At 36.1% G+C, this 14,532-nt stretch overlaps 1 protein-coding gene across 2 annotated transcripts; it reads left to right on the top strand.

Annotated features, from left to right (window-relative positions):
• Window positions 1–1,844: 1,844 nt before the first annotated feature.
• Window positions 1,845–13,743, top strand: LOC105050450 (gamma-glutamylcyclotransferase 2-2). 2 transcript variants are annotated; one of them, XM_073262051.1, is made up of 10 exons: window positions 1,845–2,187; window positions 3,765–3,846; window positions 10,862–10,979; window positions 11,096–11,172; window positions 12,081–12,137; window positions 12,221–12,277; window positions 12,385–12,425; window positions 12,528–12,599; window positions 12,713–12,792; window positions 13,272–13,743. In XM_073262051.1, the coding sequence occupies exons 3-10, from the start codon at window positions 10,871–10,873 to the stop codon at window positions 13,400–13,402; spliced, it is 624 nt and encodes a 207-aa protein (XP_073118152.1). In that variant the 5' UTR covers window positions 1,845–2,187; window positions 3,765–3,846; window positions 10,862–10,870; the 3' UTR covers window positions 13,403–13,743. The 2 variants fall into 2 exon arrangements, with proteins under 2 accessions (XP_073118152.1, XP_073118151.1); XM_073262050.1 differs by lacking the exon at window positions 3,765–3,846 and having other exon boundaries at window positions 1,849–2,187.
• The last annotated feature ends 789 nt before the right edge of the window (window positions 13,744–14,532 follow it).

Raw genomic sequence — 14,532 nt, forward strand, 5'->3', positions numbered from 1 at the left:
GCAATCCATTAGATGGAGAGTTGTATTGAGGCCACTGACCAAACACCAGCAAAATCAGTTTCAAGCATTATGTAGTATTCTATCCTTGATTCGTCCTTCGAGAGTTTGCGATACCCCATCTTGAAAACTCACCCAAGAGTGGTGTCTTCTCCGTGAAGTCCTCTTATGATTTTCTAAACAATGATGGAATATTTAGCCTTTCCACAAGGTTGTTTGGAGAGCGTGCATCTCGGATAAAATTAAAGCTTTTATGTGGCTTGTGTTGAAGAACAAACTGCTTACAGAAAAAGTGCTTGTTAAGAGGGGTGACCGACCAATATGGGGTGTGTTTTATGTAGAGTTTCCTCTGAAACCATCTCACATTTACTGCTGAAGTGTTCTTTCAACTGATCTATTTGGTATGCAATCAAAACTTAATTGAAAATTTCAAATTGACCAGCTACACTTAGGGACCTTTGGCTGAAGTGGACAGTGAATAAATTTCCTATTTCTCAGAGGAGGGTAGCTGAACAATTGATGGCGGTGTTGTGTTGGGAAGTTTGGAAAGAGAAAAATAAGAGAGTTTTTCTCAAAAAGCCAAGCTCTATTTTCACTACTCTCTAGAAAATTCTTCATCTGTTCTCCAGCTAGCAGCATCTTTGTTCCATCAAGGATCGAAGCAAACATCAAAATCTCTGAAGGTGTCTGATCCTACTTGTGCAAAGCATGCCCTCATCGTGTAATGGGTCCTACTGTTAGCACTTTTTGAACCTACTATTAGCTTTGTGGTCATAGAGGAAACTGCGAGTGCTGTTAGCACTTAGCAGAATATTTGTTTTCTCCTATACTATTCTCCTCTCAGTTTTATTGTTTGTGTTTTGCTTTCCTTCTTCTCTCTTTGTACATATTTAATAAAAGCCAGATGTTCTTTCCAGACCTCCTTTATCCATCAAAATATGCATACATACATACATACATACATACATATATATATATATAGTAAAATATCATCAGATCTAGAACTCCTTTTCGAGACATGAGAGAGGTGCCAACAAATCAATACAAGTCTTATTAATAAATAAGGGAACAACTATGGTTCTCAAGTAGATCATCTAATCTCCAAGGAATGAGTCAATTGTGCACTATAATGTTTAAGAACAAGTCTCCTGTGAACCAAGCAATTAGCTCAGTTGTTATCAAGGACTTCTTGGATCCAATTACTTATATATATATATATATAAAACTTGTTGGCGTAATTAGGTTAGGTGGCAGCTGATGTAGTCAAGACAACTTAAAGCGCCGCTGACCGCAGTGCGCGCTTTTCGCCATAGTCAAACCACCGACTTGGCCTACTTTTGCGGCGAATCTAACGGTTGACTGGGATGACGGAACGAGTCAGGGAAGCTGACCCATTTGCCGCTTTAGACGGTGAAAACATTGCATGCACGAGGTGCACGTGAACCAAGCAAATCCCGGAGCACATGCACGGTGGATAGCGCGCGTGAAATAGAAAGGGTACCGTGGCGTGTTATCCACCGTGCATTTGACGCGGTGCAACTGCACCTGGTCCATGCAATACGGAGGCGTTTAGACGTTTCTAATGGGTCCACCGGATCACAGCCGTTGCCAACGTTTCATTGAATCGTTCTACAAATGCGTTAAACCTCACATTCTAGTCCGCTCCCCACACCCCCGAAGTCCTGGACGGCAAACAAGGGCACTTAGTTTTGAGAGTTAGAATGCCGGTAATGGACGGGCGTCTAGGTTCATTGAACCTCGAAGAGCGGGCCCAAGCCCAACTATTCATTCCATGAGCATGACTTCAATTCGCATGGAAAAGTGTTGAATTCTCTCCCAAAGGAATTCCCTCTCATGGTCATCGAGGCTGCATTGGTAATTTTGTGATCATATACATGTCATGCGGGCATCCGCATGGGCATCTTGAGGCCGTCCCTCGCCGTGTATAAATTGAGACATCCTCTTGTCCCATCCGCCATTGAAACCCAAGCAAAAGCTGCAAAACCCCTCAGAGAGAGAGAGAGAGAGGAAGACGAGAGAAGCCGTTGGAACGAGGATCTAGGGTCTCGATCGCTTGGATTTTACAGTTTTTATTCGAATAGAAGGTCCGACGCCGTTTTCGTTCGTAATTAAATCTTCTCGTCCTTTTCGCTGAGATCGAGGAGGGATTCTAATACCTACCTGTTTCCGGTGAGTAATCGTATTTAATCTTCATTTTTTCTAAGTTTTCATGTTGTAGCTTTTTTTTTTTTTTTTTTGACTTAAACAAGGAGGTTGTAGCAATTAGTAAGGGAGTCTATAATCCCAGTGCTTGTAGAAGAATTAGTGCGAAATTCCAACAAAGGGTGTATGAAAATTTCTCGAAGCTTTTAAATTCTACTGTTTAGAATATTATCCCCTATTGGACCTAAGCTCGTAGGTTCCATTCTGCTCACTGTTACAAATAAAAAATAAAATATTATTTTTATTTTATTTTTATGAATATAGTTAATTATTTTTTAAAATACAAACATATTCTTGATGTCAAGACTATGATGGTGCTAGTGGAGATAGTGGAGATTGTAATGAAGATAACAGCAGCATTGACGATGACGATCAATAGCAGAGTTGATGGCTATGGTGACGATAACGGTATGGTAGTGATAGTGATGATAGAGATAACGGCGGTGGCAATGGTAATGATAATGATAATGATAGAGATAGTATTGGTGGTGGTAGCGGAAGATATAAATTTTTATAATAAAAATAATAAAAAAAATTTATTTTTATTTTTATTTTTTTAAAAATAATAAAAAAAAAATTAAATTAAAATAAAAATAATAGCATCAAACATATTTTTTTATTTTGATTTCTTTTTTTTTAAAAAAAATAATGTCAAAGGGGACCTTAATTTGTAAGTTTTATTTTCAAGTCTGCTATTTTTTTTGCTTCCGGCAACGGCAAGGAAATTGTTTACTAGATCAGGCTGCTGTAGAAGAGATGGTAATTAGCCTTAAAGGTGCTACATGTAGATTTCAAACGTTGCTTCAAGGAACCCTATTCATAAGACTTACCAATATCAGAGCCGGGATTTCCCTTATTGAGCTGTATGATTTCCTTGTGTTTTTCTAAAACCCTATTTAGAGTATTCAAATTTTTCAATTGTCACACCCCGAACCCAACACCCGGATCGGATACGTGATGGCCGCACGCTCCTTAGAGCAAGCTCTAAAGAATATACAAGACCAAATTAAATCATTACAATCTCATCAACCATAATATTTAATTTCAATAATAATTCATAAAATCTTGCATAATTATAATTTAATTTTTTTCAATTTCTGATCAGATACTATGACACTCTATTTATCCTTCTGCTCACCCGTAAATCCAGATCATAGCCAATCATAAGCATCCTGTAACTCTGAGAAGAAAAAGAAAGATGAAGGGGTGTGAGCTTTACAGCCCAGTAAGAATTCCCATATCACACTGATATAGTAATATAGTCTGAAAATAAGGATAAGCAGTAAGATATAAAATCTCATGTTCAATGTCCAGAATAATGCAAACATTCATAAATTTTCTGTCTTGTCAAAATAGATGCATCATCATATATTAACAGGTGAAACACTTTTGTTCAACAATTGTTTCATGTCTTATCTTTCATTTCTCCTTTCATAATCACATGATTTTTTAACATTTTCTTTCTGGCTCTGAACTATCTGAGTCTATACCTCAATCATCATCCGGATCGAATCCACTTAAAAAGTCTTTCAAGACTGTCCCAGGATGAGCTCCTGACCGGCTGTCCCACGTACGAAAGCCCGTGAGAGGCTGTCCCAGGCATAAGCTCCTGGCGGGCTGTCCCAGGTATGAGCTCCTGGCCGGCTGATCCACTTGTAAGCCAGTGGGGGCTGTCCCAGGCATAAGCTCCTGGCGGGCTGTTCCACATGATAAGACTAGTCCATACCATATATCTCTTTCTTTTCATTTAATCATTTTGTATTGATTTCATCAAATCAATTCTGTCTTGCATTATGATCAATTCAGATATGTCATATCCATATAATCATGCCATCAATCTCTGATACATATATATTGACATAACATACTCATGCTCAAAATCAAATAACAGTATCTCAGGTATAATAAATTCATCGATCTCAAATCCGACGATGCAAAACCAACGATGCAAGACCAACAGTAAAATAGCATATATATAATAGTGATCATGTACATGGATTCTTACCTTTACCAGTGACTGATCCAAGCACAGAAATCAATGTTCTTCTTTGATTTATGAATTTTTTTAACAAAATATTCCACTCGATATCATATGCAAACAATCATCTCTTCATGACCCTGATCAATATAAAAATTATATATGGAGAAAATTACTGATAATCGATCCTAATAACACAGATCGAGGATCTCTTTTAGGATTAACCAAAATTAGGATTTACCTAAGTATCTGGATCTTCCACTGATCCATAAGACTTTTAGAGAGAGAAAATTCATAAAGAGAGAAAATTCTAGAGAGAGAAAGTGGAGAGAGAAATATTCGCATCCTTTCAATGAGGCACTCATGATCGAGATCATCAGAGATCATATCAGGGTGACTCAATATGAATCAAGTGTTATAAATTTTGAATAGAATCAGACTGGGATCAGATCTATTGCACGAATTTCGGAGCAATCTCAAATCATCATATTTTTATTTTAAATTTATCATAGGGTCTGTGATGAAATCAGAGAGAGAGAAAGACTCTAGAGAGACAAAATTCATAAAGAGAGAAAAAGTCTAGAGAGAGAAAATAGGGAGAGAATCTAGAGAGAAAAACTGGAGAGAGAAGGTAGAGAGAGAAGAGAGAGAAATTTTTTCTCTCTTCTTCTTCTTCTTATTTTATTTTATTTTTATTTTTCTCTTTCTCTTTTTCTTTTTTTTTCTTTTTCCTTTTTCTTTTTTCTTTTCTTTTTCTTTTTCCTTTTTTTCTTTTCTTTTTCTTTTCTTTTCTTTTCTTCTTCTTCTTCCTTTCTTTTCTTTTCTTTTTCTTTTCTTTTCTTTTCTTCTTCTTCTTCCTTTCTTTTCTTCCCGCGACCTCCCTAGGCTGAAACAGGGGAAGACCGTGAGGTCCCCCCCTTGGTGGCTCAGGCTTCGGCGGCTTGGTCGGAGATCCGGCAACGACGGCCGACCGTGCGAAGTCGGTCGGCGATGGGGTTCGGCCGGCGGCTCTCTTTTTTTTTTTTCTTCGAAAAACAGGGGATCTTCTTTGGAATTTATTTCCAACAAAATCGATGGCCGGCAGTGAGGTCTTGGACCAGGAGAAAAAGGGAAGAGGGAGAGGAAGAAGGGGAGGGGCTTACCTCGAGCTCCAGCAGTGTCGTCAGCTCCAATTTCCGACGAGCACAAGTACGGGAGGCCTTGACTTCAACTGAAGAAAACAAGGAGAAAGGAGAGAGAAAGACCGATGATCACCATGGATTGTTTAGGAGGGGAGAGGGGGGTCTTATAGAGTGGAGGAGAAGTCGAATCCCCCTCGGATTCCAACTTCTCCTCCGGTGACTCAGGTGGAAGAAGACTCCCAACAGGAGTCTTCTTCGTTTCTTTCTTTTTTTTTTATATCTGGGTTATTACATTCTTCCCTCCTTAAAATAATTTCGTCTTCGAAATTAGGTTATGTCGTTCGAGATACCTATTTCAAAGTATACATTATTCATGTCATTCTCAAGCTTACGATAATGTCATATATATTATTTATTTCTCATGATCTTGTTATAACAAAAATTATTTGAAATCTCAAACTCATCCCTTCTTATTGATTTCTTAACTTTTTGAAGAACTGTAACATTTTAGACTTGTATTAATATACTACCATTATTTATCTAATATATTTCACTCAAAATTCATAATTATCTCAGACTACCCTTGATAGAAAAATAATTAAAGGTCAAACATCGGGCGCTCTTCACAATCATCGATTTCTTTCTTCTCTTGACCTTCCAACAAATTTTATATGTAGACTCTCATTTTAAGAAAACCTCAATCTTCTATATCAGTCCAAGTAATAATATTATATTTAAAAAAATATATAAGATCTATGTCAGGACATTCTAAGTTTGAACTAATATCAGAACTATCAAGCTGTTAATAAACTTGAGATATCTAGAATTTCTTGATATTATCTACAATGAAGCAACCTACTGACAAAAATTATCCGACTATGATCAGATTAAAATCATTCTTTATTTACAACTAATATATTTCATAATATCTTCGAAATCAAAGAATTAATATTTTTAATCAATTTAAACCACCATGCTTTTACTGCGTACTCTGATTTTAATTCATCAAATTATATAAGTCTATCAAAGATAAAATATCCTTATATGTTAGATCAATCCAGGGTAGATCCAACCTTCAAATTTCATATAAGACTTAGGGCAAAATTTTAAGTTTCTTTATCTTTACTACCTTTGAGTATAGCATATAAAAATTAAATCTTGATCTACTTCCTATATTTGAAATCATTATATAAGTTTCATCACTCTTCAAGAATCCAACATGTCTAGAATTAATTAGAGTTAATCTTAGATTTACCTTACAATCATTTAAATAATTTCTAAATCAATCTTCCTTTTTAAAAGAATTAATTCTAACTTGATAAACTAGAAGAACTCAAGCCAACATCCTTAAGTAGAATCAACTTGATTATTTCCTATAAAGCTCCCTTCATCACAACCCTTAATATTAATCGATAAATCTATAATTTTTTTTTTCATTGTATAAGTCATTCAAAATTTAACACTAGCAAGATGTCTTAGTTCAATTTAAAAATCCGAACTTTGACTTGAATAATTAATACACTTCATCATCTTTAATAATTACAAAAAAAATTAAAAAAAAAATCTAATCTAAAGATAGTAATACGAATTATTAAAGATTTCATCATAACCTGTATATCATACTCTGACAAAATTTTTTTTTTTTTTTTTAATTTAACAACAATATCAAAATACTTTTGATCACTTAGAAAGGTAAGCTTTTGACTTGAAATTCAATACAACTTGAAAGATCAAAGAATCATATTCAGAATATGATATTTTGAGTAACCAAAGATTTCACCAAGATGTGTATCTCATATTCTCATAATAAAATTCAAGTATATTTTTTTCATTTAAAATTGAGTTTCATATATGATCCTCTTATAGGTTCAATACTCAAAAATATTTCTCTCTCATATGATGTAATTTTTTCTTAGACCATACCTTAATTAACTTTCTTTTGATAAATTTAAAATTTATAATGCTCAGATAATTAACATCAAAATCAAAAAAGTTATCATGATCTTCAATCATATAAGTTTTACATTCCAAAATCCTCTAGTATACTCAACATAACTTATCAATAACTCCCACTTTATTCCAAGGTCAACTCTTTTCATACTTAGGTCAACATTACTAATTGAAATCTAAGATATAACTCATCAATTCTATTATAGATATCATATGCCACTTATACATAAATTTCATTTTAATATCTATTGACTCGAAATCTAATTACCGGATCGTTTGTTTTATGTCTATCATGTTCCTTATGATCATAACCTAAGTTTAAATATCACTAAAGTCATAATTTCAATAATTATAATCTTAAACTTAAATACCACTTAAATCATATTCTCTAATGATCATAACCTAAATTGTAATATCATTCTATCATACCTTTAATGATCATAATCTTAAACTCTGATTTTATCAATCATACTCTATTGATTTTAATCCCAAAGTTTTGATATCACTTATATGACAATCCTTAGTGACCCTAAACTTTCTGTCATATCCTAATCACTTGTATCATTGTCTCCAAATAAACGTAACCTAAGCTCTAAGCTCAGATGCCACTCTGTCACATCTTACTGATCTTACATAAAGTTTTAATATCTCTTCATAATCTCTAGTGATCTTAAACCTAAGCTTTGATATTATTCTATCTCATCCTAATCATTTATATCGTAATCTCCAATGATCATAACCTAAGCTATAATATCACTCTGTAATATTCTAATCACTTATATCATAATCCCTAATGATCATAACCTATGGCTCTGATACCATTCTGTCACGCCCCGAACCCAACACCCGGGTCGGATACGTGATGGCCGCACACTCCTTAGAGCAAGCCCTAAAGAATATGCAAGGCCAAATTAAATCATTACAATCTCATCAACCATAATATTTAATTTCAATAATAATTCATAAAATCTTGCATAATTATAATTTAAATTTTTTCAATTTCTGATCAGATACTATGACACTCTATTTATCCTTCTGCTCACCCATAAATCCAGATCATAGCCAATCATAAACATCCTGTAACTCTGAGAAAAAAAAGAAAGATGAAGGGGTGTGAGCTTTACAGCCCAGTAAGAATTTCCATATCACACTGATATAGTAATATAGTCTGAAAATAAGGATAAGCGGTAAGATATAAAATCTCATATTCAATGTCCAGAATAATGCAAACATTCATAAATTTTCTGTCTTGTCAAAATAGATGCATCATCATATATTAACAGGTGAAACACTTTTGTTCAACAATTATTTCATGTCTTATCTTTCATTTCTCCTTTCATAATCACATGATTTTTTAACATTTTCTTTCTGGCTCTGGACTATCTGAGTCTATACCTCAATCATCATCCGGATCGAATCCACTTAAAAAGTCTTTCAAGACTGTCCCAGGATGAGCTCCTGACCGGCTGTCCCACGTACGAAAGCCCGTGAGAGGCTGTCCCAGACATAAGCTCCTAGCGGGCTGTCCCAGGCATGAGCTCCTGGCTGGCTGATCCACTTGTAAGCCAGTGGGGGCTGTCCCAGGCATAAGCTCCTGGCGGGCTGTTTCACATGACAAGACTAGTCCATACCATATATCTCTTTCTTTTCATTTAATCATTTTGTATTGATTTCATCAAATCAATTCTGTCTTGCATTATGATCAATTCAGATATGTCATATCCATATAATCATGCCATCAATCTCTGATACATATATATTGACATAACATACTCATGCTCAAAATTAAATAACAGTATCTCAGGTATAATAAATTCATCGATCTCAAATCCGACGATGCAAAACCAACGATGCAAGACCAACAGTAAAATAGCATATATATAATAGTGATCATGTACAGGGATTCTTACCTTTACCGGTGACTGATCCAAGCACAGAAATCAATGTTCTTCTTTGATTTATGAATTTTTTTAACAAAATATTCCACTCGATATCATATGCAAACAATCATCTCTTCATGACCCTGATCAATATAAAAATCATATATGGAGAAAATTACTGATAATCGATCCTAATAACACAGATCGAGGATCTCTCTTAGGATTAACCAAAATTAGGATTTACCTAAATATCTGGATCCTCCACTGATCCATAAGACTTCTAGAGAGAGAAAATTCATGAAGAGAGAGAAAATTCTAGAGAGAGAAAGTAGAGAGAAAAAGTGGAGAGAGAAATCTTCGCATCCTTTCGATGAGGCACTCATGATCGAGATCATCAGATGTCATATCAGGTGACTCAATATGAATCAAGTGTTACAAATTTCGAATAGAATCGGATTGGGATCAGATCTACCGCACGAATTTTGGAGCAATCTCAAATCATCATATTTTTATTTCAAATTTATCCTAGGGTCTGTGATGAAATCAGAGAGAGAGAAAGACTCTAGAGAGATAAAATTCATAAAGAGAGAGAAAAAATTTAGAGAGAGAAAATAGGGAGAGAATCTAGATAGAGAAATTGGAGAGAGAAGGTAGAGAGAGAAGAGAGAAAAAAATTTTCTCTCTTCTTCTTCTTTTTATTTTATTTTATTTTTATTTTTCTCTTTCTCTTTTTCTTTTTCTTTTTCTTTTTCTTTTTTTTTTCTTTTTCCTTTTTTTCCTTTTTCTTTTTCCTTTTTTTCTTTTCTTTTTCTTTTCTTTTCTTTTCTTTTCTTCTTCTTCTTCTTCCTTTCTTTTCTTTTCTTTTCTTTTTCTTTTCTTTTCTTTTCTTCTTCTTCTTCCTTTCTTTTCTTCCCGCGACCTCCCTAGGCTGAAACAGAGGAAGACCGTAAAGTCCCCCCTTGGTGGCTCAAGCTCTGGCGGCTTGGTCGGAGATCCGGCAACGACGGCCGACCGTGCAAAGCCGGTCGGCGATGGGGTTCGACCGACGGCTCTCTTTTTTTTTTTTTCTTCGAAAAACAGGGGATCTTCTTTGAAATTTATTTCCAGCAAAATCGATGGCCGGCAGTGAGGTCTTGGGCCAGGAGAGAAAGGGAAGAGGGAGAGGAAGAAAGGGAGGGGCTTACCTCGAGCTCCAACAGTGTCGTCAGCTCCAATTTTCGGCGAGCACAAGTACGGGAGGCCTTGACTTCAACTGGAGAAAACAAGGAGAAAGGAGAGAGAGAGACCGGTGATCACTATGGGTTGTTTAGGAGGGGGAGAGGGGGGTCTTATAGAGTGGAGGGGAGGTCGAATCCCCCTCGGATTCCAACTTTTCCTCCGGTGACTCAGGTGGAAGCTCGTTTCTTTTTTTTTTTATATATATATATATATGGGTTATTACATCAATCCCATTATTGTATAGACAGAATTTTTGTTTTTTGCTAGTATGAGTTAATAACTAGGCCGATGACTTTAATATTGTTTATGTTGTTATTATGGTTTAAAAGCGGCAAGTGATTAATAATGGGAGGTTGAAGTAATTGGTAATTGTAATAATATATTTGTGATTTTTTTTGTTGCTGATTAAAGAAAGATTGACGGTCAACATACAATATACATGGTTTACTGTGGAGTTCTTTTCCTTCCCTGATATATTTGAGGATGTAATGCAGGTGGTGATAATGGTGCTGTGGGTTTTTGGTTATGGATCATTGGTATGGAATCCCGGATTTGATTTTGATGAGAAAATAGTCGGCTTCATCAAGGACTACAGGCGTGTTTTCAATCTTGGTAAGGTTTATTTGTTCCTCAAGAGGATGACCTAGGGACATGTCTCAATATTCTAAAGAAGCACTTTGGTTAAAATAATGCATGATAAAATCCAACGTTAGCATTTCTATTTGCAGCATGCATAGATCATAGAGGTACACCCGAAAATCCAGCTAGAACTTGCACATTGGAGGCCAAGAAAGGAGCAGTTTGTGTAAGCAAAACTAATACCTTTCTTTGTGAGATTGTATATCTGAATAGTTTTGCTAGAGTTTTGTTGTAAACCTCAAGTTCTTAATCGTGGTTTTTTTTGGACCATGTCATTTTATTTGTTCCTCTATTTTGTCATTTTTGATAGGCAACTGGCATTTCCTTTAGTTTATACTCCCCGGATTTGCTACTTTGTTATATGAGGGCAATAATGAAGAGGTGCTAAAATGGTCATTTGGTTCCATCAATAAAATATCTATTAGGTTTCCCTAGTTCTACATTGGTTTTTATTGTCAAGAGGGAAATGTGAACTATTCTACAAGCCTGGTTCCACTGATTCTCTAAACACTTAAAATTAAATGCTTGCAGAAAGTGCATATGTTTCTGAGTCTACCGTCCTCTTCATTTAATTGGAAAGCTTCATAGTATTTAATTGCAGGTGTTCTTCATTGATACGGGAGGATGTAAACTTCAGAGGTGGCATTTAAAACTGTCTTCTTCTTAAAAATCTTTGATTTATTTTGGTTTTCAACTTCTGATTTCTACCATACAAGAACTATCTGAATATGGTATTAAAGTGATCAAGTGGGAGAATTGCTCAGGCAATTAAGAAGGTTAACTGTATATACACAATATACATTTGGAAATTGGAAGGATTACCAATCAAAACAGATATGCATTTAAATGCATTCACAAACACATTAAAGGATGAATATAGTTGTATACAGGCCCATCCCTTGCATGTCAAGATGACTTAAACCCTAATCTGATGTCTGACCTCACAAACGCTGTATAACTCCATTTATATTCTTTATTCTTTCAATGGAACATAATTTCATATATAGTTTTCTGTCAATCTTTCCAAATTTTGTCCATTCACTCTTGACAAGAGCATAAATATATCTCTTTCAGTGGGGCACTGCATATTGTATTAGAGGAGACATTGAAAAGGAAAGGGCAGCAATGCAGGTACAATTCACTATACTGTGGTTGTCAGTTCATTTCTCTTTGATTAGTCGATATGTTATCAAGCATTTGTTTACACTTCGCAGTATTTGGAGAGAAGAGAATGTGAATATGACCAGAAAACTTCCGTGGACTTCTACAAGGTGAGATCAGAGTTTTGCAGTTGGTTTTTCTCTGAAAGACTCCCTTGAGAGTACTAGTTTCTTGAGGAACCATTTTCATTCTTCTGTTTGTGGCATGCATTATTCAGGAAGAAGATAATCTTAAGCCAGCTGTAACGGGAGTCTTAGTGTGAGATGCCAAACCTTGCTTCTGGAACACATTGTGATGAGTACTTGTGATTAACAATCTTTTTCTTGTTGTGAGATTAACAAGTGATTGTTACTTCTGCAGATTCACATCCATCCCAGATAAAAAGATCAACAAGTACTATTTGGGTCCAGCTTCTTTAGAGGAAATAGCAAGGTGAATCAGAAGATTACCTTCACTCAAGCTTTGGCTTTTATCCTTGTTCTTTTGAATGATCGGCTTCAAAGGTTTCACTTTTTCTGATCAAGCTCTTTCATTGTTTATTTCAGACAAATAGCTACTGCCAGTGGGCCATGTGGGAACAATAGGGACTATCTGTTTCTTTTGGAGAAGGCAATGTTCGATATAGGTGAGGCTATCTCAGATTTTTGAGCTAAACAGGCTTCATCTTGTATTTCTCAACAGAAATTGTTATGAACCGTTCATTACTTCGGAACTAGTAACTTGAAAGTAGTGATCATCCTCCAAACAATGTGACTGAAGACTGGTTTCCTTTATGCTACCAAGTTCACTCATTTATCCATCCTTACATCCATGTCATAGATTTTATGAATTGAGCTTATCCCAGTGGTTAGCTATTAGTTCATCTGGGGAAAACTACACTGCTCACACTCTGCACTGGATTTGTACAACCTCTGTCATGTGCTTAGACACATGATTGGGAGTTGGGACAAAGGGTTGTGGAAGCTTGTTTTCTAGTATCTGTTCTGCTAGGATGTACAATATTTAATTTGAATTCCTTGAGTAATCATAAGAAGAAATTGAAGCACAGGAAATGCTATCTGGATGTGTTAAAAGGCAACTGAATAATTTTGATATCTGATGCAGGTCATGAAGATGATTATGTTATCGAGCTTGCAAATGAGGTGAGAAAGGTACTCGCGGGTCTGAAGGAGAAGATAACTGGGGTCCCTATCTCTTGGAAGCCCCGCCAACCTCTCGTGCATCGACAATTCTAATTGTCTCCCAGCAGATATGGCAGCATCTATATGTTTGTCTTATATGGTTCCCCTCTTTCTATCTTTCTCTTGACCACACACCCTCGCTTGGAGTTCCTTGGTAGGGGATTTTTAGTACTGATGGCCTGTTCCCTTGATGCTCCCGTGGCCACCTCCTCTTCCTCTGCGGTACTCTTTTCCCTTCCGGTCCAGCCGGATTCTGCATTTTGTTGCTCAACAGATCCTGACTACCTTTTCATTTTTAGCACTAAAGGGTGTAAGAGACTGATGTTATACATGCTCCATGAGCTGTAACATTAAGCAAACACTCAATACAATAATATTTTCAACTTTTATCTTTCTGCCTTTGTGCGTGCTTTTTTTTTTTTTTTGGGGGTCTGCCAGGGTTGTTCTCCACTTCAATGGCCTCATTGTGCAGGACTATAAATATTATACCTCGTTGAATGCTTTCATTGCTGTCTTTGAACTCCTTTGATTTATGTTAAGCGCCATGAAAGGTTCATGCTAAAGTGCATCCGCATCAGCCCTTTATGTTATGGAGAGTTTTCAAAGGGTGGATAAATAGAACAGGGTGAGATTGAATGAGTGCAGGGTCACTTAGAACCAATCAGCAACAAGGAGGCCGGGACATTAGACAGGGTTGTATACTGTCCCGCTGGGAAGTTTTCGGAGTTTTGAGGAGGACAAAGGTGCCGAAATAGGAGTCACTTGAACAAGACTGGTGAATTCCTTTTTATCCACCTGCCAAGTAAATGCTATCGGTAGCTGATCGACCCCAAGCTTTCCTCGTGTTTTTGAATTTTCTTGCATCTCCAAATTGTCCAGAGAATCTGCAGATTAGAAAGCCATCTTTTTAGTTTTAGGTTAAACATCAATCTTGATCTGCAAAGTGTAACCAATCCACAGGGAATTTGGGAAAGGGATTATAGAGAACAAATCATAATTGATGTAACCCAATCCAATCTGCAAAATCCCTATCTTCTCTTGCCGTTGATCCATCCATCAATTGCTTACGTCCACTGGTCTGCACAACAGCAATGGATCAGAGAACTCATTGGAGCTGGCTTCGACCAGATGCTTTGATGCTTTAAGTAAAAGAAAATATGTTGGGCATGGGAAAGAGAAGGAAC

This window comes from Elaeis guineensis, chromosome 8, assembly GCF_000442705.2.
Source record: "Elaeis guineensis isolate ETL-2024a chromosome 8, EG11, whole genome shotgun sequence".
NCBI lineage: Eukaryota > Viridiplantae > Streptophyta > Magnoliopsida > Arecales > Arecaceae > Elaeis > Elaeis guineensis.